The 23,102-nt window shown below is 30.3% G+C and overlaps 1 protein-coding gene across 1 annotated transcript; it reads right to left on the reverse strand.

Moving 5' to 3' along the window:
- Positions 1-1,449: 1,449 nt before the first annotated feature.
- Positions 1,450-22,327, reverse strand: LOC107449852 (carotenoid-cleaving dioxygenase, mitochondrial). Its single transcript, XM_087151639.1, has 10 exons — positions 22,171-22,327; positions 14,378-14,636; positions 13,513-13,658; positions 11,519-11,650; positions 9,664-9,887; positions 6,004-6,279; positions 4,705-4,795; positions 4,185-4,294; positions 3,992-4,106; positions 1,450-1,756 (listed from the first exon to the last, which is right to left on the reverse strand). The coding sequence occupies exons 1-10, from the start codon at positions 22,256-22,258 to the stop codon at positions 1,599-1,601; spliced, it is 1,599 nt and encodes a 532-aa protein (XP_087007765.1). The 5' UTR covers positions 22,259-22,327; the 3' UTR covers positions 1,450-1,598.
- Positions 22,328-23,102: the final 775 nt, after the last annotated feature.

Raw genomic sequence — 23,102 nt, forward strand, 5'->3', positions numbered from 1 at the left:
TTATTTGGTGTAAATCATCCAATAAATGTTCGCGAATATCTGACGGTAATTTTCTTCTTACTTGGTCAACGACCATATATTCTTTTAGCTTGTCAAAGTCTTATTTTCAAACCGCTAATGCACTCGTCAAAATAGTGGTTTAATTGATATGCAAAATCTCTCCAAGAAACATTTACTTCTTTTCTATGGAAAGAAAATTTCTGACGGAATTGTTCCGGGGAAAAAATAAAGCGTTTCAGAAGCAAAGTTTTAACAAAATTATAGTCTGCAGTTAATTGTTCCGGCTCTTGAGCAATTATTTGAACAATGCTCAGTGGGAGAAGTTCCATTAAATACGTGACGAATTCAATTTTATTTATATTTATTCTGCTTGCTTGTCGCTCAAATAGCTGTAAATAAGTACTGATATCGGTTACGTTGGCATCAAAACTTTTAATTAGTTTATACAAGTCATTTGTTTTTAATGTTCCTGTTGCTGGAGTCGGAGTTCCGTTTTGCCGATTTAAATTTTCCCCTTTAAGCTTTTCAAGCTGAATTTCCTATGCTAATTTTTCTTTTTCGGCAGTAGCTTGTTCCAAGCGTTCCGAAACAACATTTTCGAACACATTTTTCGTAAATATTTCATCATATTTAGTATCGGAAGTAATTAGCTGTGTTATATTGATAATTTTAGAACTAGGAGGAAGTGTAACCCCTAATTCTTCTGCTAGTTTTAACAGATCTTCCTTTCTAGATCTGGACAAGAAGCTCATTATTTTATTTTTCTCTATTAATCACACTGAATGATAGTCAGAAAACATAGTACTCACAAATTCGTAATTTTCCTTTATCCAATTACAGCGAACACTTCTGACATCAAAATATCAGGGATGCAGACCGAGCTACTTCAAAGTATACTAATACGAAATAACCAGTTCGTTAAACATAACAAATAAATTTAATAACTTTGGAAAAAAACATAAACTTATATTAGATTTATGACAATAGTAAATAAAGACTTTTTGTTTGCCACACAGGCTTTTTCACTTTCGTTCTGACACGATGATTCACAAAGAATGCCTGAGTCTCTCCTCTCACTTAGAGTAGAAGTAGGCTCTCTAACTCCCTTACACACACACACACACACACATATATATATATATATATATATATATATATATATATATATATATATATATCATGGGGCCACATGCATAGTCACGTACAATACATATGGTAAATTTTCTTAGTATTATATTATGCGCTAAATACTTGTACTTGGAAAATTTATAATTTTTTGTTTAGTGTTTTGCACAAACGCTATAATTGTAGCCAAGTAATAAAAAAAAATGTATAGGGACTCGGAACTCAAATACAAAAGAAAAATTTAAAACCACTCTGTTCCAAAAGAACAGGTCACCGGGCTGAACTCATTAACATTTTTAGGAATCCCATACATCTTTAAACATATACATCAATAATTTCAATTTTATTAATTACAATAGCAGTACAAAAATACATTTGCTTTCAAATACACATAAAAAAATTATTTTTAATATTATAAAATAATTCTGGAGCAAAATATGTTGCATGTTTATAGAGCTTTAATCTTATCCAATTTAAACTTTATCGACGAATATTCCGTGAAATGTTCCAGGAACAGAAGATTTCGCATGAAATGTTGCTCTTCCAATTTCCTTCATAGTTTTAGCATCCAAAACAAGCAAGGAAACTTTGTTTTCATCCCCTTCATACGTAAGTGAAGCCAATAGAACACCTGTAACAGAAAATAATAAATATAATAAGTGTGCCAAAATAATTAGTACACATTTTTCGATCCCTCATCGAAATCTAGCTCCCTACAGACAGTGATGAGTAATCAAAATTTAAATTGTTCTCAAAATATAAACCAAGTGTTAGGTGTTGTATAGCCTGCTTCTTAGTCTCTTGTGCCAAAAACTCAAAACTAATAAATTTTTCAATAAAAAGAGGAGCATCGAAAACAATTGCACAACTTATGAATTAAACGAATGTTTTGTTTCAGATCGTTGATATTGGAAGATATTAAATATTTTTCGAATATAATAAGAATTAATTTGATTAATTTAAATATTTTTCGAAAATAATAAGATTTAATTATAAACAGAAACAATGTCTGGATGAAACTCTCTAATGAGAAACACAGGGATTAAAAACATCAGAACTTTTTTGATTGCTGGAAAAAAATAGAGATTCTTCAGTTGAAAGGTAAGTATTAATTAAGTAAGTATAAAGGTAAGTAAGTATTTTCTTTCAGCTTTCTCCACCTTCATTCATTGTTTTTTTTTTTTTTTTTGATAAGCAAATTAAAATATCTCTCTAATATAGAATAATGATAGTGGAAAGTCTTAGAAATAGCTAAATATTATTTAAATAACAAAATGAGTATAAATAGTGACAAGTTATTTATTTTAAAATCTAAACACTCAACAGTTCAATAAACAAACGTACTTAAATAAATAATAATAATTGATAACCAGTCTGAGCATAGTGCAAGGTTGAGAATGCTCATCATTGGGATGTAATCACAAATGGCATTATTAATAAATAAAATAATTATTTAAATTATTGTTTGCATGAAATTATCTTTGGGTAGGCTCATTTTATAATTTTGTGCAAAATGTTTTAGAATGGCTTTCAAAACTAACTGATGATGATGGCTTTCAAAACCCTAGGTGCAGCAAAAAGTGCAATGATGATTAAGGAGCCTATACTTTCGTCTGATCTAGACAATTTGAGATTATAGTATTCAGAATGTGGCTACACTCTTTATTTTGATGATTAAAATTCTATATTCATTAAAGAAAAGTATGTTTATTCAAATCACATTTTTATGTTTGATTTTAGTTGACCTAATTAATTATTATGTTTGAAGTTGACCGTCTAATACATCAAAATTGGTTTTTAAAGCGGGAAATATTTTGAGCTATAATTGTTTAAGTTGCTATTATTCCTTTTACCTTACCCTTCAACATTTGAGGTTGTTGCGAAGGATTTTTTCCAATTTTAAACTGAGCCAGAAAATTTCAAAACAAACGATTTCTCATTAAACTTAAAAACGTGACAATGAACTGCGGAAACTAGTAATTGGTGCACTGGAGTACTAGTAATTGGCGTACCTGGTCAGAAAGGCCACCTCCGTAAATGATATGATTACAAACTGAATCAAAGGCCATTGATGTTAAAATTATTTGGGTTAGTAAACTTGATGTTAGATAGTTAAATAATATTGTGGAAAAAGAAGATAGAAAGGATAGCACAAAACAGGGATAACACGGACAGGTAATAACATATACGCTGGGCCGGATTAACCTATAGGCACACTAGGCACGTGCCTAGGGCCTACGAAATTCAGGGGCCTGCGAAAAACTTGGGAGAAAAAAATTTGTTGACAAAAATAATTTAGCTTTAAAAACAACAAGTGTATTTTGCACAAAATTATGAAGATACAAATAAAAATATAATATTTTTCGGTAATAAATTATTTTGCAGAATCTTATGATCTAATATAATACTTTTTTGCGATTTTTGGATTCAACGAAATCTTGTATTATGCTGTCGAATTCCAAACTACGCAAAATGTCGAAAATTTTAGCATATATTTTGAAAAGAGGGGAAGGCCCAAAAACGGCTATGCCTAGGACCTACGAAAGGTATAATCCGGCTCTGCATATACGAACAAATGAAGTCATTAGTCTTTAAGAAAATATATTACTTTATTTATCTATTATTGTTTATTTTTTATTCATAATTATTAACAAATAAGCAGTTCGAAACGTGACAATACCACCAAACTACTTTTATATATCTGCTTAAACTAATTATATGTAGTGGTAGACTAAATTATTATATGGAAATTCAGTAATAGTTGAAGGGTATGCTGTGCCCAATTTAAATTTTTGCTCAATAAAAACTTCATCACCTTCTGAATCTAGGATTGAGAACCATTATTTTTAATACTAAATCATTGTACCTGAGTCTTCATCAGCATTTTCTGAGTTAGGATCAGAAATAAATACAGGCTCTGATGGTACAGCTCCTTCATCAAACCAAGAAATGAATGTTTTGTTTTCAACATCTCCTTTAATCTATAAAAAGATGGATCTGACTTAATTTTTATTAAACATATTGTCAAATTCTATTTTACTACAAAATTTAAATCTTACCAAACAATTCTCCGAAGTTTTTCCATTTGTTGCAACAGCATAATAGTATTTGTACTTCTTTCCATTGTATTTTTCATAATTTATTCTCGGTAATTCTGTAAACCATACATCTGAAAATAATTTTAAGATTTGTGAGTTATATCAAAATTTTTAAACGAAATTTTATATTTCAAATTATTTTTGTAGAGACTTATTAGCTATTCAAGCATCAGAAGTTCTGGCCTTAAAATATATTTGAGTGCCTATCCTACTTTTCCGATAAGTTGGATCGTTTCTTTTCCTTTCAAATTATTTTTCTCTCTTCCCGAACTTGATTACTATTAAAATCTTATTTTTAAAAAAAATATCTATCTGATGTTCATTCACTGAGGTGTGTTCTTTCACTGGTTGGTTTACCTTAGTTCAATGTAAATTACATGTAATCAATTGGAGATTAAAGTTTCTGTAATTCTTGTATTTTATTTTTGTTAAAAAGAAACAATAAAAATGTTAAAGCATTAAAATAAAAAGGAAGCAGCACCTGTTAGTAATTCGTCGGTACAGAAAATTGTACCATCTTCCAATTTCTTAGCTGTAGCTGTTGTGTTTGGCAATTTTACAAGATTTTCATCCTAAAATCATAAATGTTGAGAATATTTACAAAGTAAATAAAATTATAGAAAAATATACAGCATTTATTTGGGGTAATTTAGTTTGAATGTTAAAATGCTTTGTGCCCATGCTTTAACCAATATTGTCGCACCGTTTTTGTTAGTTCTATTTTATGTATAAATAATTTTTGGAGGAAGCCTATCATCCTGACAATTTTGCCTTCTCCGCGTTATTGATAGTTTATACTGTATCTAACTGTTTTTATCTTATTTTATTTACTTTGTATCTTATAACTTACGTACTATTTTTACCCATTTTAATTTTAACAAATTTACACTTTTATTAATTAAATTACTTTCGAATGCATTTGTGTGTTAATACGGTTTTATAAATTTTACATATTTTAATAAGATAAATTTCTTGTAAAATAAATTTGTATTTGCGAAAATTTAAGATTAATATGTAACTATCATTCGAAAAACCGCTTGTTTGCTGCCACATTTCACTGCATTCAATTAAATTCAAGCCAACTCAATAAGCCAATGTTAGCTGCTCCTTAACTAAACGGTCTGAAATTTTCGATTTGGTTTAACTGTTAGGTTGATTTTAAAGATTGCAGTTACATTTCGTAGTTCAAAAAAATCCAAATTTGATAACAAAAATTATGTTGTTGAAAAAAATTTACAGTTTTGTGACTAACTTCGTACTTGAAAATCGATCGTGTACCAAAAATTACATCACTAACTCAAACCATTTAGGTTTTAATTCTTTTTTTTTTTGTGCAGTGTGCTAATTGTAGAACTCTTCTACTACATCAGAAGAACTTTAACTTACGTCATCGCTTTGTATTTCATTACAATGTAATGTTTTAACCTGTTTTATGCAATTTTATCCGATTTACACTTTTGTCTGATTTAATTGACTCCTGGATGTTTTGTGTGTTATGCATAGTTTTAACAATGCATTTTGACAAAACAAATATGCTTTTTTCTTACATTTGTTGAAAGAAAACCGTTTGTTTGGCGTAGCCTGTTCTTTTTTGCGCCTTTAAACCCCACATTCAATTCAATTAACTTGCATCATGGATATTAGAGTATAAAAAAGTAATTTCAGTATAATTTTCGATGCTTAAAGAAATCAGAAAAGATAAAGAATTGAATTTAGATTGGTTTGTTTATATGTACAAATATGTATATGTTTTTATGCATAAATATAACACCAAACGTACCTTGTTTTTTCCTTCTACTTTAAGAGGTAGAACAAATCTCTTCGTCCGTGAATTTACAATACCATTAGGGCAATGGGGATTATTTTTAAAGAAATCTTCAAGAGCTTTTATGTAAAGCTTATTCACAATCTCTCCATCGTCGTAAACACAAAGATCAACTACAAGCTGATCATCTTCTTCATAAGCATTGATATGATGAAAGACAAAAAAACCTTTAGAGAGGTACACGGTGTTCAGCAGTTCCCCATCAGATCGACGTGCGACGTGGAAGCGACACTAAAAGAAAAAAAAAAGATTGTAGATTAAAAACGCGTGAACAAATATAAGTACAAAACTCTTTCTTCATTAATTAACATTTATAATTGTATCGACTTAAAATTTGTCTCATTGAATTCAGCAAATTGAGTGAGACAAATATACGGAAAAATAATGAATACGAAAAAAAGAAAGCTTAGAAATTTATTTCATATTTCACGAATTTACGTAATCTCTGTGTAACTACGTATACGTACAAAATTGTTTTTATTGTTACGTGTTTGTCGTTGTTACGTACATATAACTGAACCTTAATAATTCCTTGTATAATTCTTGTAGATTTGGGTTTTGTCGCATTCTCAGTGTAAAATAATTCATAAACAATTTCTCACTTTCCTAGGAAGTAATGCTTAAGATTCTGACCACCTTTTTCTCTTCCCAATCCCATGTGCCATGTGCCCATCAACTCTTTTTACTACTTAATTAAAAAGTACGGTACTTTTCCTTTATACCGGCGCAAATCTCGCCAAGCAGACTTTATTGGCCGCAACACACAGCATACACATTAAAAAAAACTGTTAATAAATGGTTCAATTTTTTCTTTTTTTACTTCAGAGACATAAACATTTTAATATCACACCTAAAATATTTTCAAAAGGGTCCTCCGTGTGCCTTCTCCACATAAATTCCCCAAGATAACTTTCGGGATGATAGCGGGCCGTTCCTCTGTGTTTCTTATTTCACCATTTAGCGCTGCTCTACAGCCACTCCATTTTTTGCTTGTGCGTCCAAGTTTCCGGATCGATTAAGTTGTACTTATGATTCACTTTGAAATGTTCGAAACTTTCATCTTCTAGCTTACTAGTCAGTAAAATTTCCATGAATCGGAATATATTATAGTTTTTTTCTTGATATTTTTCTTAATTGTCTTCAATAAAGTGTTATTTGATCGGTTTTTCACCTCCACAAGGTAACATTCGTTCGTTTTCCGGCAGACTCCACCGAATATCCATTGTTGTGATAGAATCCTACCCGCATTGTTTTTTCGCTTTCGTCCACTTCGACGATCATGCCAGGTCCTCCTATTTTCCGTTGTTCACGTTTAAGCAAAAAATTCACACAAACCTCATGCATGAGTCTACACAACTGTTCCGTGTCTAATTTCCAACTGCTTTTCACACCATATAACTGAAGTTAATTCTTCACTCCAACAATATATAAACTCTTCAAAAAGCTCAATTTCGATGACTGAAACCATGTGCCTTTACGGATACTTCTTTTACAGCGGACAAGATGAAAGGTTGCAACGCCCTTGAATTTCATCTTCGCATTTCATGATTCTTATCACAAATTGCGATTTCAGCTAAAACGCCTTTCCCTTGAAAGAATCTGGCTGCTTCTTTCTCTGTTTTAGGCAAATCCCAAATTTTCTTTGCTTTTTGCGTAAATTTTTCGTATCAAGAAAAAGACGTGACTCATGGGAAAAAAATGGCAGTGACTTGCTTTGAAAATGGGGAGGCAAAAGGTTTCCAGATTTCACAACTACAAATACAGTAATGACATTAAATTAGCTGTAACGGGTTAATAATAATCTTGCAATTAGATATAGAAAAGCCTGTAGAATAAAAAAGCCTGTTGCAATAAAAAATCAAATTCGAAAACCAAAACTATGTTCTAAAAAATCAAAAACTCTCTGATGTTTCATGAAATCTCGTGCTTTTATTTATTTTATTCGTGCTTTTGCTAACCCGATAATTTTTACTATTTTTAGACTTTATAACTCCTCACCCCATGGAAGAACTTTTCCAGAGAAAACAAAGGAAAAATTATTTATGAACTTTGTATTTTGTGTATTTCTTTAAACTAATGGTTAAAACCAATGCATTATGTTACAATCAAAACAATTCACTTTTAAAACAGGTTGGTTGTTTCTAATAATACTTGCCTTAATAGAAAGTCTGCTTGGTGAAACCGAGCAGATTTAAGGCAGAGGGGCGCTTCTTGTTTCTCAGTGGCGCCATCTATGGCCAAGAATTCGACTTCTGCCGCATCATACGTCACACCTGTTTATAAGGCGGACCCATTCATACACCCATTCATTCATCCACAGATCGTAATTTTGACCTGAATCAGAGAACGATTGATGTCCAATCCAGTACCCCCAGAGGTTTTGATTTGTTATGGGAACATGGAGGATTTTGCGTCTCGACAGAATTTTTACGTGCATCAGTCACCAACTACACGGGAGTCTTCGACCGCCGGGGTTCGAACTGTCGGACATGGGCCCAGCACCCTACCGACCAGGCTATCCCGGTCTCTTTTAAAACTAAATTTTCTAACTGTCAAATTAAATGCAACATACAATTTTTACGTTAGAAGTGGTGTACAATATTTAACTTTAAAACTTAAAGTTGCTAAATTATTTTTAGACTCTTGCTGTAAACATTGGTATACAATTCACTTGTAACCCAATTTAGATATCAAAATAAAATTAGAATGTGAATAAATACTATAATTTAACTTCACATAAAATAAATACAATGGAATGTAACTAGTACATACAATATGTAAAAACTGAATCTAACTAGATCTTTTTTTATCTTTTATCAAAATACTTAACACTTTCAATCTTCACATAATTAGATTCTAACGCGAATCTTATTTATATGCATAACTTAAAAAAATAACATAATTTAAGAACACTAACATTTTTCTAGCAATCAAATTCGCTTAACACCTATGTTTCATTTTTAAGTATAATCATTTTAAACACTTTACTAAGTTAAACTTAACTGGTTCAATTTCAAAAAATTCAATACATTTTTCTACGTAATTTAAACTTTAGTTCAAACTTCCATAATAATCTCATTTTTGTACGAGTTTTTTTTTTCTTTCAGTAAATCAAACTTATGAATAAGAAAATAAAACTAACAAAACATTTATAATTATCTAAACAATTTTTAAAACAAAGCAAATTAATTAAAGAAATACCAAAAAAAATCTTATTATTTAAATAAAAATAATTTGAAGTAAAATAATAAAAAAAAACTTTTTTGAAGAACTATTTAAACTTTTTTTTTGTTTCGTTCAAGAACAGTAAACCTAAATTTTAATTATCTTAGTTCTTTTCTTTTTCTTCTTTTTTTATTGCGATTTGATTATTGTTAATGATTTGATTATTGCGATTTGAATATTATTAGGACAGTTCACCTGTCCCAATAATTTTGCCAAGTGTCAAATCTTTCGCAATAATATTCAGAAGAAGAAAAAAAAAAAACTGAATTTGATTAGGCGATTTATAAAAACTAATATATCAAATTAATTGCGCCATTGAATAATGGTGTAACATAAGTGATAAAAAGAAGATTATTGAAAATAAGATTGATTCAAATGAATGTAACTCACTGGCTGGCTATCATTCCAGGAGAGAGCATCAGCAAACGTTGATGATTTGGTGATTAAAGAAGACACAGCTAACTTCGTATAAGATAACTGAAGAGGTTGTTCCACAAATATAAAATAATTTTCGCTCATACCAAAGCTGTGATGATAGCTGAGGGAAAAGTATTTTGAAGACGGTATGGTACAAACAACTGAAGCTTTTTCAAATGTGTTATCAGACTCTTTTTCTACAATTAAATGGTTGGATAAAATTCATTATTTTAATGTTCTTATCAAAAACATACTATTATACTATTAGTACAATATGACAAAAAAAATTGCTGTCCGAATAACTTTAGTTCTAATGATCAGATTTTCACGTATTAAGTGCCTCACTGAATGGTTCAAATGGTTATGTCTTTATATCGCTCAAGGGCTGCAATGGTGGCACAACTCGAAAAACAAGCTTTTTGGACTAAAAACAGGTGTAAATATAAAAATACACATTCTTTTCAGCAACAATACTAGCACAACTCATAATTCAACTTGAAGGTAATCTTCGTTTAAGCAAACTACAGCATTTCTTGTGCATTTTTCTTAGCAATGAAAACTTTAAACCCACTTATCTCAAAACATGTTTTTTTTTTTAGTTGTATAGCCATTGCAGCTCATATGCTGATGCTAAACTAAAGTAGTTTTTATGCCGGATTTTTTAATTTGATTACCTCAATAAATAATACTTTTTTGCTAACAGATTAAGATTTTTAAATATTTGGGGAGAGTAGTCGCAATCTGAAAAATTGGGTCCCAATAGTTTTAGTCAAGAGAATGATCGAAGATAGTATTAGTTTCACTTTTTACGCATTTTGCGATAGTTCGATAACTTATAAAATGAATCTAAAACTTATATTTAACGCAATTATAAAACTCAATTATCTGATAGATAATCGAGTTTTCTAATTGCGTTTAATTCTATGCGCGAAATAATTTTTAAAACCTAGTCCGTTGAGATAGCGTTTGCGTAGCATGTTGGGGAGGTGGAAGGGAATTAGTACTTAACAGGACGCCATACCAAGGTCGAAACTATTAATCGCAAATTGTGTTTCACCTCCAAAACTAATTTAAAATTTACAGTGTAGAATAAGTGAGTCCAGATAAACCTAGAGTAAGCTATGAAGTTACAAATACTGAATACTGAAGTTACAAATACTGAAGTTACAAATACTATTGCGCAATGGAGAAATTCTCCTCCTATAATTTGTTTACATTTTAATATTTTGAAGCATTTTTTCAGCAACTTGGTAACTTACTCTAGGTTTGCTTGAACTTACTTTTCTTTCTTTCAAATTAGTAATGAGGGAGAAAGAGAATTCGCGACGAAAAATTAAGAGGACGCGGTATAGCTTCCTCTTAATTGATTAATTTAGATTAATTAATCTTAAGCTGAGTTCATAATTTTTATTGAATCGTCACTTGTACTTTTCAATTGATATTTTAGTAATAAAATTATTTTTAGGTATTTACATTTGGAATGAAACGAAATATGACAATTTACAGTCTCTTGCTCCAAGATCTAATACTATACTACTAAAAGAACTATTTTTTTAAAAAAATTTTTATTAATAGCACTGCTGTAAGTATTTTAAAATGACCTTGTACTAGCATTGACTGTTTTATACATTTAAAAAATTTAATTGAATTTCAAAATATCATTTTTTTGGTATGTCACTAACAATATTTCCAATAATAACTAGCTTCAAAACTTTCCATACATACGATTTTTACGAAAAGATTCATACTCTACGATTTTTACGAAAATTTCATAATAATTTTAGAAGTAAAAAGTAATATTATTAGAAAATGGTTGAAGTAAAGTTACCCTTTGGGGGAAATTTTAAAATCTTGTACTGTGGATGCATTTTAAAAACGCTTCCTACGTTATAAACTGTGCCATCTGTTCCTTCATGCGCATGAGCAACAGCAGCAGTGACAGGAAGATAACTACTCAAATTTACCAACAAAATAGATGAAAAGTATTAAATAAACATTAAAAATTGTCATTAGGTACAACAATTACGATTATTTCTTTATCGTAAGTTTCACAGCTACATCCCTGCTCATTTCTTTGATTAAGTAGCGTGAGTTGTTCTGGTGTAATTTTTTCCTGGTGTAACGTTAAAATAAGAATAGCAATGATGGACATTTAGTACTTGAAAAGCAGTGGAGATTTAAGAAGAAGATAAAAGTTTAAACAAGTCAAATATATCAAATCTACATGATATTTATACAAATGAAATAGTGCTACTGTTCTTTTTTATTTAACAGTTTTAAATATAAACTGCTAAATCAAATGAACTCATATCAGAAACGATACGACTATTTGTTCAAAAACTTATATATCTATTGACTTGTGGTTGATTTAATTCGTTTTGTGTAAATAAATAAAAAATTCCTCACTTCTTAAAATAGCAACGTTTAAGCTTCTTCATTTTATTCCCAGGTGTCCGCCATCACTTTTCTAATACTACAAAGCATAAGGAAAAGAGAGACAAACTCACAATATTCTAGCATAAAATTATAAGTGGTCATAGGAATAGTGGTTGTTAGAAATCTCACTACCAATACAACAAAAAAATACACCGAGTATATCGCTCATGGGCTGCAATAGTGGCACAACTCAAAAAACACGCGTTTTGGACTAAGAACAGTCGAATAATAAATATGAAAATGCACAGCCTTTCAGCAGCAATACTAATAAAATTCAACTTGAAGGTAATCTTCGTTTAAGCAAACTAAAGCATTTCCTATGCATTTTCCTTAGCAATGAAAACTTTAAACCCACTTATCTCAAAACATGAGTTTTTGAGTTGTGCCGCTGTTGCAGCCCATGAGCGATATACTCTGCTATTATAATTAATCTATCTTATTAATTTACGTTATTTTGTTACAACCAGAGCCTGACTAAGCAACACCTCCTAGAAAAAGGAAGGCCTCAGCACGGATCAATTTAGCAGTCCGATGTGACGAAGTTAACTGCACAGTAGATGAAAAATAAGAAAGATCTCATTACGTTCGGAGTACTAAGCTGCGCAGTGGTTGAAAATACGAAATATGTCATTACGTTTGGACTTCTAAAGGATATTTATGGTAACCCGTGCTGAGGCCTGCTCTTTTCTAGGAGGTGTTGAACTAAGGCCCCAAATCGAATGGAAAGTTTACTTTTACGTTACAGTCTTTGGTGAACTTTTTTTTAAAACAAAATATCAGCATACTGTAATATCAGTCAGTTTTATGTTAGCTTCTTCATTAATCTATAGAATAAATAAAAATTTTGTAAATCCATGGTTTTCGGGGGCGGAATTCAGCTAAATTTTCGTAATTGCGATGGACAAATTTGGCCAATGAAAAACTTGCATTTTTAAATTTCGCAAAATGCAATATGTTGACAAAAATATGGGCTTCTGATTGGCTTAATTGAGCCATCGTAATCGCGAAACTTTAGCTTAATTCCACCATAATGTTAGCAAGAATATGAATTTTTCGCAGCTAGGTGACAAAGTTAACTGTCAGAAAATTGCATTCTACATGAAAATCATAGAATTGTCAGAAAATCAATAAAATGGCAGAACGATATTTCGTCTGATTATTAGAGGAAGGGGGACTTAATGGCTATTTTAGGTTCTAGTCAAATTTCTTGTTATATATCTATAATCAGGCGAAAAATTTAAATAAGTTTATAAAGTTCGGTTCTTCATTACTGAAGTAGTGAAGAAGAGGAGGGCCCCAAAGAGGTTTTTGCCCCGGACCCCAATTAGGCTAAGTTGGGCCCTGGTTACAACAGCTAAAAAAGAGGAAAACAGTACGTATATCTTCTTACCCTTTCCAAGCTTTCTAATGTGACAGGATCAATCTTCCAAATAGCATTTGACTCGGTACAAGCATATGGTTCATTAGCATACATAATGACATTTACTAAGTCATTATCTGTTAGTTGAGTACTTTTGAAAAAACTAGTAAACCTGCAATTTTAAAAAATTTTGAGTTTAAAAAATAGTTGTTTACATTAAACTAGCAATTTAAGAGAGCTTTAAATGAAGCTTTCGAAAAGCTTTAAAGGTGTATTTTAATGTTTCCGTAGATTGTATTGTTTTGGAGAAACCTTTTTACCACTATAGCTCGCCTCTGAATGATGAAAACTTGAAAACAGAGTTATTTTTGAAACTGGGAATAGTTTGTGTACAAGTAGCAAATTCTTAGGTATGTACCAGATAGCATAAAAACAATCTCTACTTTTACTCAAACTGGTAATGCCATTTAAGGTTTGCCGCGTCAAGGCGCATAATTTCTGAACCATTTAAAAAAAATTTCGACACATTTAGAAATTAATTATGTAAAAATATTCGGAATTTCCTGCAAGCATTGAAATTTTTGTTGAAAAGTTTCAATGCTTGCATACTTGTGTTGTCAATGCGTTACCCTTATTCATTGAACTGTATGGCCGATTTTGCAAACATTGATACATTATGTCAATACATTTTATAACATTACGATTTTGTGTAACGTAAATAGTCCCGTCATTCAAACGGTATGCCCTCCCCAGTAATGACTTTATGCGTAATTTCAGTCTGAAAGAAAGTGGCTTTTATTTTTTATCTTAGGTTTTAAAAAGATTTAACGTGTTGCGCCTAGAAAATTAACGTGCTTTTTTCATAATAGCATATTCTTTTATGAAAATTACCTCTGAAATATCGTTTTACAAGGATCAGGTACGCCAAGTGTGGCGAACTCATGCGCTACGATTCTGTTGGCTTTCGTGTTGATTTGGTAGGCGTTGCTTCTCACAAATTTGTTTTGGTACGTCACTTTACCATCTTGTACACCAAATCGGTGCACTAATGCCATTCCATCAAACAGGTGTTTGTATTGATCGGGACCGATTTTCAGTAATCCTGATCCGTTTCTGAGAAGAGAGCCTTTTAGCCATTTCGGAATTTCTCCTATAATATATTAAACATAAGTTAAATGCATTTACAAAATCATAACTATAAAAAAAAAATTCAAAATAAAAAATAATATTTTTAAAAACCACGTTTTTATAGTGGAGAATAATAATTAAAAAAAATTTGAAAAACGAAAAACGTGGGACGCATGAAATACACAACAGTAATGTTATATTAGTGTGTGTATGTGTGCTCTTGAGAATATGTGTATGTATATCTGTAACTGTAATTGTATCTGAATGTGGAATATGTTTGTGTATATGCATATGTATGTGGATGTATAAGTGGCTGTGCATGTGTATGAGTAAGAAAATGTGTATATGTACTGTTATGTATTTCATGCGCCCCACGTTTTTCGTTTCTCAATTTTTTTTTAATTATTATTCTCCACTACAAAAACATGGTTTTTAAAAATTGGTGGTTTGGAATTTTTTTATTTTAAATTATAATTTTTTTAATTTATATTACATATTTTTAAAAATTATTACTTTTCAATTTTTTTCTTCACTACAAAAAACGTGGTTTTTAAAAATATATATTTTTATTTAGATTATTTTTCTTAGTCAAGACTACTACAAGACCACTACTAAAATAATAGAACTTTCATTTTAAATTAGGGATACAAAAATCTTTATAGAAAAATAATACCTTTACGACTTTCATTAGTTTTATGCTGATGAGAACCAAAACAATCTGGAAATGAATGAGGAAAAACTGGATCCTACCACGTGATTTTTCAGCCAATAAAAATACTCCGACAATAAAAATCTTTTCACCTGACATGTAATACTAATTTGAAATAATGGAATCGACAACAAAAGACAATCTCAACTTAACTCTAAAATGACTTTTTTTAAATTTTAATTTTATTTCACTTTAGGTCTTTTTTCTCTTTATCTTCATTTATTGTCATCCAATTCTGAACTATGTGCCAAATTTGAAGTTTGTAGCTAGTCGGGAAGTTAGTTTAAAATCGATTACAAAATTCCACCCGGACAGACATACACGAAGGCAAGTTTATATAAACGTGGTATAAAGAAACTATATATATTTATGATGTGATTATAACAATGTTTGTTGAGCCATTTGCCTACTGGACTGTCTCCAACTGAAGCGCCTTCTTGGTTGTCTTTGACCTTTGCCAAACCTCTAGGGCTCAACTCTTATCTAGTTCACTGTAGAGATTCTCGCAGCAGTTGAAGAGGAAACGCTGTCTTTTGAAGATAGACCAGCATTTCCCGTAGAGCTTTTTTTTCTCTCCCCCCACAATCTGTGTGCTCACAGATTGCGGATCTCCAATTCATCTTCATTTTTAATAATTTGAAACTACCTTTTAAATTTAAATTTATCTGAAATTTTACTACATTTCAACAACGTGATGATGCTTTATTAAATTTTGATACCTTCTCCCTGGAGCACACTGGGAGGACCTGGATCCTCGTGGGTTGATATACCCTTCTGCCAGTTCATGCATCTTCTCTTCTGCAACATAACTTCTGTTTTACCAAAGTCGCTTGAGTACCACTCGCTTGTTACCCTAGCAGCAGACAGCCCCAGATATATTAGTCTGGAGGAATTCGCCTCAATACGGCACTATACGCAAACATAAATACTGCCATCTGTAAGTTCCTCCAGTGAACTTTTATTTGTATTTCTAGAGTCCGAATTAGAGTTTAGAACACCGTTTTTTGTTATATAGAAAACGTAATTTTGTCTCATTTTAGCGCATTACAGCACTTGTACCATTTTGCTACAATCAGCTTTAGCTTTCTGCAATTTTAATGGACGGAATTTATTTCGTTGATATAGTGAATGATATTTCTATTGGTTAAGGAAAGAAAATATATAAATTTAAATTTTTTTCAAGTTTTATCTAATTAGTTTTTTATATGTTATTTTCCATTGATTAAGTCCATGCTGTTTTTTTTCTTCCACTTTTTTAAAAAAAATATTTATAAGATAAAAATATTTTATAAGCAATAATTAAAAGGAGATGTAACTATCCGTAATTATAAGGGGGCTGATTTCCTACATCTTTCAAACAGGTATATTTTAATTAAATTTTAAGATTTATATTCACCTAATGGTAAAAGAAGAACGAATCTGCATTCAAAAAGGTTATTTCTCCGAACTGTATTGTATAGGTTGATTCTGATTTGTGTTAATTTTCAGTAAATAAAGGAAGAAAAAAAAATCGCGTTACTGTAACGTTTTAGAATTAATGCGCATATTTCTCCGAAATCATGTGATCATTGGACAACTACTGGTATAATGATTACATGATTTTACACATTCAAAGTAAAATCGTGTAATCATTGTATCGGTAAGTTGTTTATTTTCGCTCATGTTTATTTCAACAAATAGCTCACTTTTACGTTTATAACTTGAACATTTTTCGGGGGAAAGCTAAATCAAAAAATGCATTACTTATACCAAAGACAAAATGCTAATATGCTGGTAGCTTATTCAATATTTTTTTGAATAAAAACTGTAAATGAATTCGTTAAAGTATTGCCTTGATGGTGAAGCTCTAAGTTAATTAGAATGAATTCAGGGTGACGCTTTTCTATGTTAGTTTACTCTGTAAGTCTACGTCGGTACGTACTCTGTATCTAAATTTGGGTTTGTGACATCTCTTTAATTAAAATAGCACGTATGCTTATTTTTATTGAAGTTTACTGTATTCTTAAGGTTGAACTTGGACACAAGCAAATTATCTCACTAAAAAAAATTGAAAAAGAGAGACAATAAAAAAATGCATTACTTTTAGCAAAAATAAAATGCTAATATGATGTTAGCTTACACAATATTTTTGAATAAAAATTCTAAACGAATTCGTAAAAGTATTGCCTTTATGATGAAGTCCGAAGTAAATTAGAATGAAACTTAGGGTGATGTTTTTCTATGTAGGTTTACTCCAGTAGGTCTACGTGGGTTAGTCTTCAAAATGTGTTGCATAGAACTCTCTGTATCTAAATTTGTGCTTGTGACATCTGTTTAATTTAAATTTAAATAGCACGTATGCTTATTTTTTTATTGAAGTTAACTGTATTCTTAAGGCTGATCTTGGACACAAGCAAATTATCTCAATAAAAAAAAATCGCTCTGGAAAAAGAAAAGAAGAGAAAAAGAAAGTTATCTTTTCTTTACTTAATTCAATCTGCGAGGGAGTGACGTATTTTCTCCATAATACCCTTGAGACTAACCACGTGCCTTTCTTTTGAAGCAAATTCTGCAAGGTCAAGTGACAAATCAAAAAACAAGGTCAACTTTAAGTATAAAACAAATGTTTTCAACACAAGTTACCCTTTGGTGTTATTTAGTTGCACTATTTTTATCATAAATTTAATTTGAGTACAAATAATTTGCAATTTTATTTAATCAATCGTGATGCTTAATCAAAAATGAAGAAAGTAGGAGAAAGTTCATCTATACCAAAATATTCGAATTATAGCGTTAAAATATTGGAATCAAAATTTCAGTTAGAAAAAGAATATAAAAATTTATTTTACCAATATACTAATTTTTTTAAATTTAATTTTTCCCATTTAATTTTACAGCGAATAATGTTATTTTGCATGATTATAACATTTTTCAGTTAAATGTTTTCTTTACATAGCATAAAAAAATGGTTTTAAACCGTTTCTGATTGTTTTTTGTGTAATCTTTTTAACTAAACATTTCTTGTGATAGGATCGTTAATTAAAGAAGAAAATCAGGAAATGTTTCGGCTATTATCGCCATAATTATGTAATTTATATTTACACGTAAACTATGTAAGTTTTCTTAATTAACGGCATTTTTATACAGTTCTGTTTTGATTATATATTTCTATGATAAAGGTAATTAGTTATGGTTTTAAAATTAAGAGCAAATAAGTTATATGTATTTATTTTATATTATATATACTGTGTTCGGTTAACACATGCAATTAAATTTCCCAAGCAACAATACGGCTTCAAGCCCAATCTATCAACAACTAAACAACTTATAAATATTCTCGAATTCATTAGTAATGGAAAATTCAAGAATGAGACTATGGCCCGATTTCCCCATAGATAATAGCAATATAAATGAGATGGTTGTCCTATATGCGGATGATACCGCAATAGTCACTAAGTCAATGAGTTCCAAAAGAGAGGTAGCATTACTCCAAATGAAATTGAAACGAGTAGAAGATTGGAGTATCAAATGGAGGATACTACTTCACCCAGACAAAAGCCAGCTAATCTATACATAATAATAAAGGTCTGCTCTGTGTGTGTCTGTCTGTAATCACAATATATCGCCCCAGAAGCCTCGCCCAGGCACGAAACTCGGCACATAATTGTGTTTTGACATAATGAAGTATTTTTTTCTTTTTCAAAAATTTGGATTAGTTTTTTAGTTATCAGTCATTTTGTAAGAAAATCTATGCTTTTTCGTCTTCAAAGAGCCATATTCAAAAAACTATTAAAAATTGCATATACTTTTCTCCACTCTTATAAATGTATGCTAATGCGAACCTTACAATTGAAATATTAATTTTCGACAACTTAAACCAATAATATACGAAGGTTATAAGGTTCGCATTAGTTTACATTTATCAAAGTGGAGAAAAGTTTAACTTTTGTCTGCAGCAGAACTGGATATGAAGACAAAATTGCAGGACAGGAACACTTTAATTGTCCACTAATCTTCAGATTTCCTGCTATGTTTTAAAAAACTTTATTTGTGAAAACCTTTAGCGTGGCGGACAGCTGGCCGCCTTAAGCGGCTAGTATTTAATAATAAAAAGCAGTCAAACCATAACATTAACTTATTTAATACCATTATCAAACCTGTTAAAAAAGTTAACCCAAAACCTAAGCTGGAGTACACATATTAATGAGATTATCAAAAAAGCAAGAGGTGCCTACTTTGGCCTTAGGCCAATTATTGGTAAAAATTCACAACTCAACTTGGCGAATAAAAGATTAATTTACCTACAAGTCATAAGACCCATACTTACGTATGCATGCCCAGCTCTAAATACCATGACTAACAATTTGAAAAAAAGGCTCTCCAATACGGAGGGTAAGATTTTAAGAATGATGCTAGGAGCTCCAATGGCAATTAGCAATGACTCTATAAGGAACGATCTTAACATTGAGAATATAGACGAGTTTGTTGCCAAACTAAACACAAAGTTTTTCAGTGACGCAATGAAATGTACGACCTCGGATTTCAACCTTCTGTTAAACATTGACATTATTAAGGATAATATCAACTATAGCCCTATCACAGCTTTCTTAAGCTCAGATTGTACGAGTATTATGTCAAAGTACTTTAAAACATAAACAACACAAACATACACTAATCATATCACCAGGTTGTGGCGCGCACGGGGAAGGAGCAACCCGAAAGGGTGTAACCGGGTGAGCCACATACCTGCTAACTTATACAGTGAGCAACCCGGTACGAGCGGTAATCACCGGGTCGCTGTGGAACACTTCTACACACATGTATATATTCAGGGGTCTGTCTAGGTTTTTCTGAGAGGTACCTATTTTGTGAAAATTTAGACATAATTTGTGAAAAATTATATTTAAAAATCCAACACAAAAATATGGCAAGAATATGGATTTATCATTTCTTAAGGAATACAAAAATAAAATTTTAAGAAAAAGTATTTTGTGAAACTAGCGTTTTTCCTAAAATTAAATTTGTAAAAATACCGTTTTTCCTAAAGTTGAATTTGTGCAGGTACCGCTAAACGGTAGTAAATTCGGTCTGGACAGACCCCTGAATTATTGTAAATAATTTTCATTCGTTTTAATTATACCTGCTCATCCCATTTTTCTATATTGTTGTATATAGTTAAATTTTATTTTTGTAATTATCGAACGATTTTAATGTGCTCAACATCATTCTTGACAATGGAGTTTTCTCCAACCCTACCTTTTATATTTTACGATTGTTTTTCCTGTGTGTATATATATATGTCTTTACAGTTTATGACCAATAGAATAAGATGAATCAGTTAGTGGCGCTTCTCGCCAAACACTGAGATTTCAACCATATCCAGCATCCAGCAATTGATTCTATCTTGAGGTCCCTTTTGATAGAAGAAGGTTGACATAGTCGATTTATAATTCCCCACAAGCTTAATTAAAAGTCGAATTGTGTGTCATTAAATGCCCTCCAGTCTATATTAAAATTCAAAAAGTACGCCAATTAATTAAAAAAATCGTCGTATATTCCTCCACAAAATTTTAGTAGACTGGAATTCACGCCAAAAGTGTAAAAGAATTCTGAAATTTAATTCTTTTGCATAATAATTTAAAAGAAATAAGAAAATTTTTTTGATAGTTTTAATCTTTTTAATTATGTATTTTTCTTATTTTTTTTCTCCATAGAAGAAATTAGATAAATAGAAATTGATCAGATGAGAACCTAGCGAGCATAAGATTCACTTTAACAAAGAGATAAAAAAAGAATAATATTGATATGATAAAAAACTAAAGTACATATAAAACTGATTTGAAAAGAAAAGAAATTGTAATGTAAAATTAATATTGCTTCCAAAAAATTAAAGAATAAGATATACATATAGTAATTTAAAATAAAATTGTTAAAAAGAAATTAATTTCGTTTTCCAAGAAAAAATATCAACTTAGTGTTGATTAGATAAAAACCTAGTGAGTATAAAAGGAATTCAAACGAAAAGAAAAAAAAAGAATAAAAATTGATACGATAAAACGCTAAAATATTCATGAAATTGATTTTAACAAATAAATATATCTATAAATTGTAGTGTAAAATAAATATTATTTTCCGAAAGTTTAAGAATGAGATATACATAAAGTAATTCGAAATAATAAAAAAAAAATTTAAATAAATAAGATAAAATTGTTTAAAATAAAGTAAGTGTTTACCAAGTTTAAATAAGATAAAAGGAGTGAAAATTGATCTGATAAAAGCCTAGAGTCTAAAATTAATATTAATAAAAAGAGAGAAAGAATAAAAATTGATAAAAGAACCTAAAGTATACATAAAATTTATTTTAGCAAAAAGAAATTGCAGTATATGATAAAGGTTACTTTCATAAAATTTAAGAATAAAGTACACAAAAAGCAAAATAAAATTGTTGACAATACATTAAGCACGTTTTCCAAGAAGAAAAAACGAATATCTATAGTATAAAACTAATTCTAACAAAAAGATAAAAAATAGAATAAAAATTCATTTGATACCTTAAGCTACAACCTTAAAGCACATACAAAATTCATTTAAAGAAAGAAAAGGAATTGTAAAACAAACAAAACAACAAGCGCTTCATCAATTTTCTTCTCTATGGAAAAAAAAAGTTATATAAAATTTTTTTTTTTTTTATTTCTTCAGCAACGATCACCAGCTGCAATTGCTTGATACAAAAAAAAAAAAAAAAAAAAAAAAAAAACTCAACCATGTGACTTAGTTCTAGTGTTGTTAGTTCAAGGCCACTAAATACGCTTAATGCTCTGAATAACGGATTTTTACAAAATCGATGTTAGTGAAATATTGTATTTACCTTTTATTTCTCCTTCAATAGGAGAGGAAGATTCCTCCGTACAAGATCTCAAAAAAGGAATATACAAACTTGCTGGTTTGCCTTCCATGCTTAACGATAGTTGAGTGACGCAGCCCTTTCTGAGGCGAAAATTGTCAACAAACTATAGATGTCGCTACGAGCAAGGGATACTTAAAGAGGATGATATAATATGCGATCTACGTTAAGTATATGCAAACAAACCACACGTGCATTATTGATAAAAAAAAGTTTTGGAAAAGAAAAAATGCTAAGAAAAGGCAACAAATCTTCCTAAATGGTATCAAAATTATCTCTAACATTTGTGATTGAAACGAATGGCGTTATTTTATATTTTGATATATTTTTATTTTCTTCTCATTTATGGTTTAAGAGAGTGTTTTATAGTCTAGTTCAGTGGTTTCATACTAACATGAGGCTGGGGGCCACAATTAAAAGCACAAATCAAATGGCGCTCCGCAACTTTATCAAAATTTTATGTAGGACTCTTTTGTGTTTATTACTGTCAGATTTTTACCAAATTATACAAAACAATAGCATTGAATTGCAAATTAAAACAAGAAGTAGATTTTTAAAAATATTTAATTGCATGTTAAAAAATTCGGGCTTCAATAACTTTAATGTGCATCTATGTATTAAAACAATTACTGTGCAACAAATATCTAATTGTTAAGATATGAAACTTTAAAAAGGTTGGTATTAAAACTTACATTGAAACACACAAAATGTTCAGTGAGAATATTGAGGTTTGTCTGCTGCAACCACCAGAGAATAGATATTTACATTTTAAATTAACAAATGTATGTGTAAATATTTTCGTCCAAAATGAGTGGTTTCAAAAAGTTACATCGGAGAATTTTTTCTAGAAAATTCTGATACACACATGCTAAATTATATTCACAAATTACAAAAAA

Source organism: Parasteatoda tepidariorum, chromosome 9, assembly GCF_982258835.1.
Source record: "Parasteatoda tepidariorum strain Cologne lab strain chromosome 9, Ptep-v5.0, whole genome shotgun sequence".
Taxonomy (NCBI): Eukaryota; Metazoa; Arthropoda; class Arachnida; order Araneae; family Theridiidae; genus Parasteatoda; species Parasteatoda tepidariorum.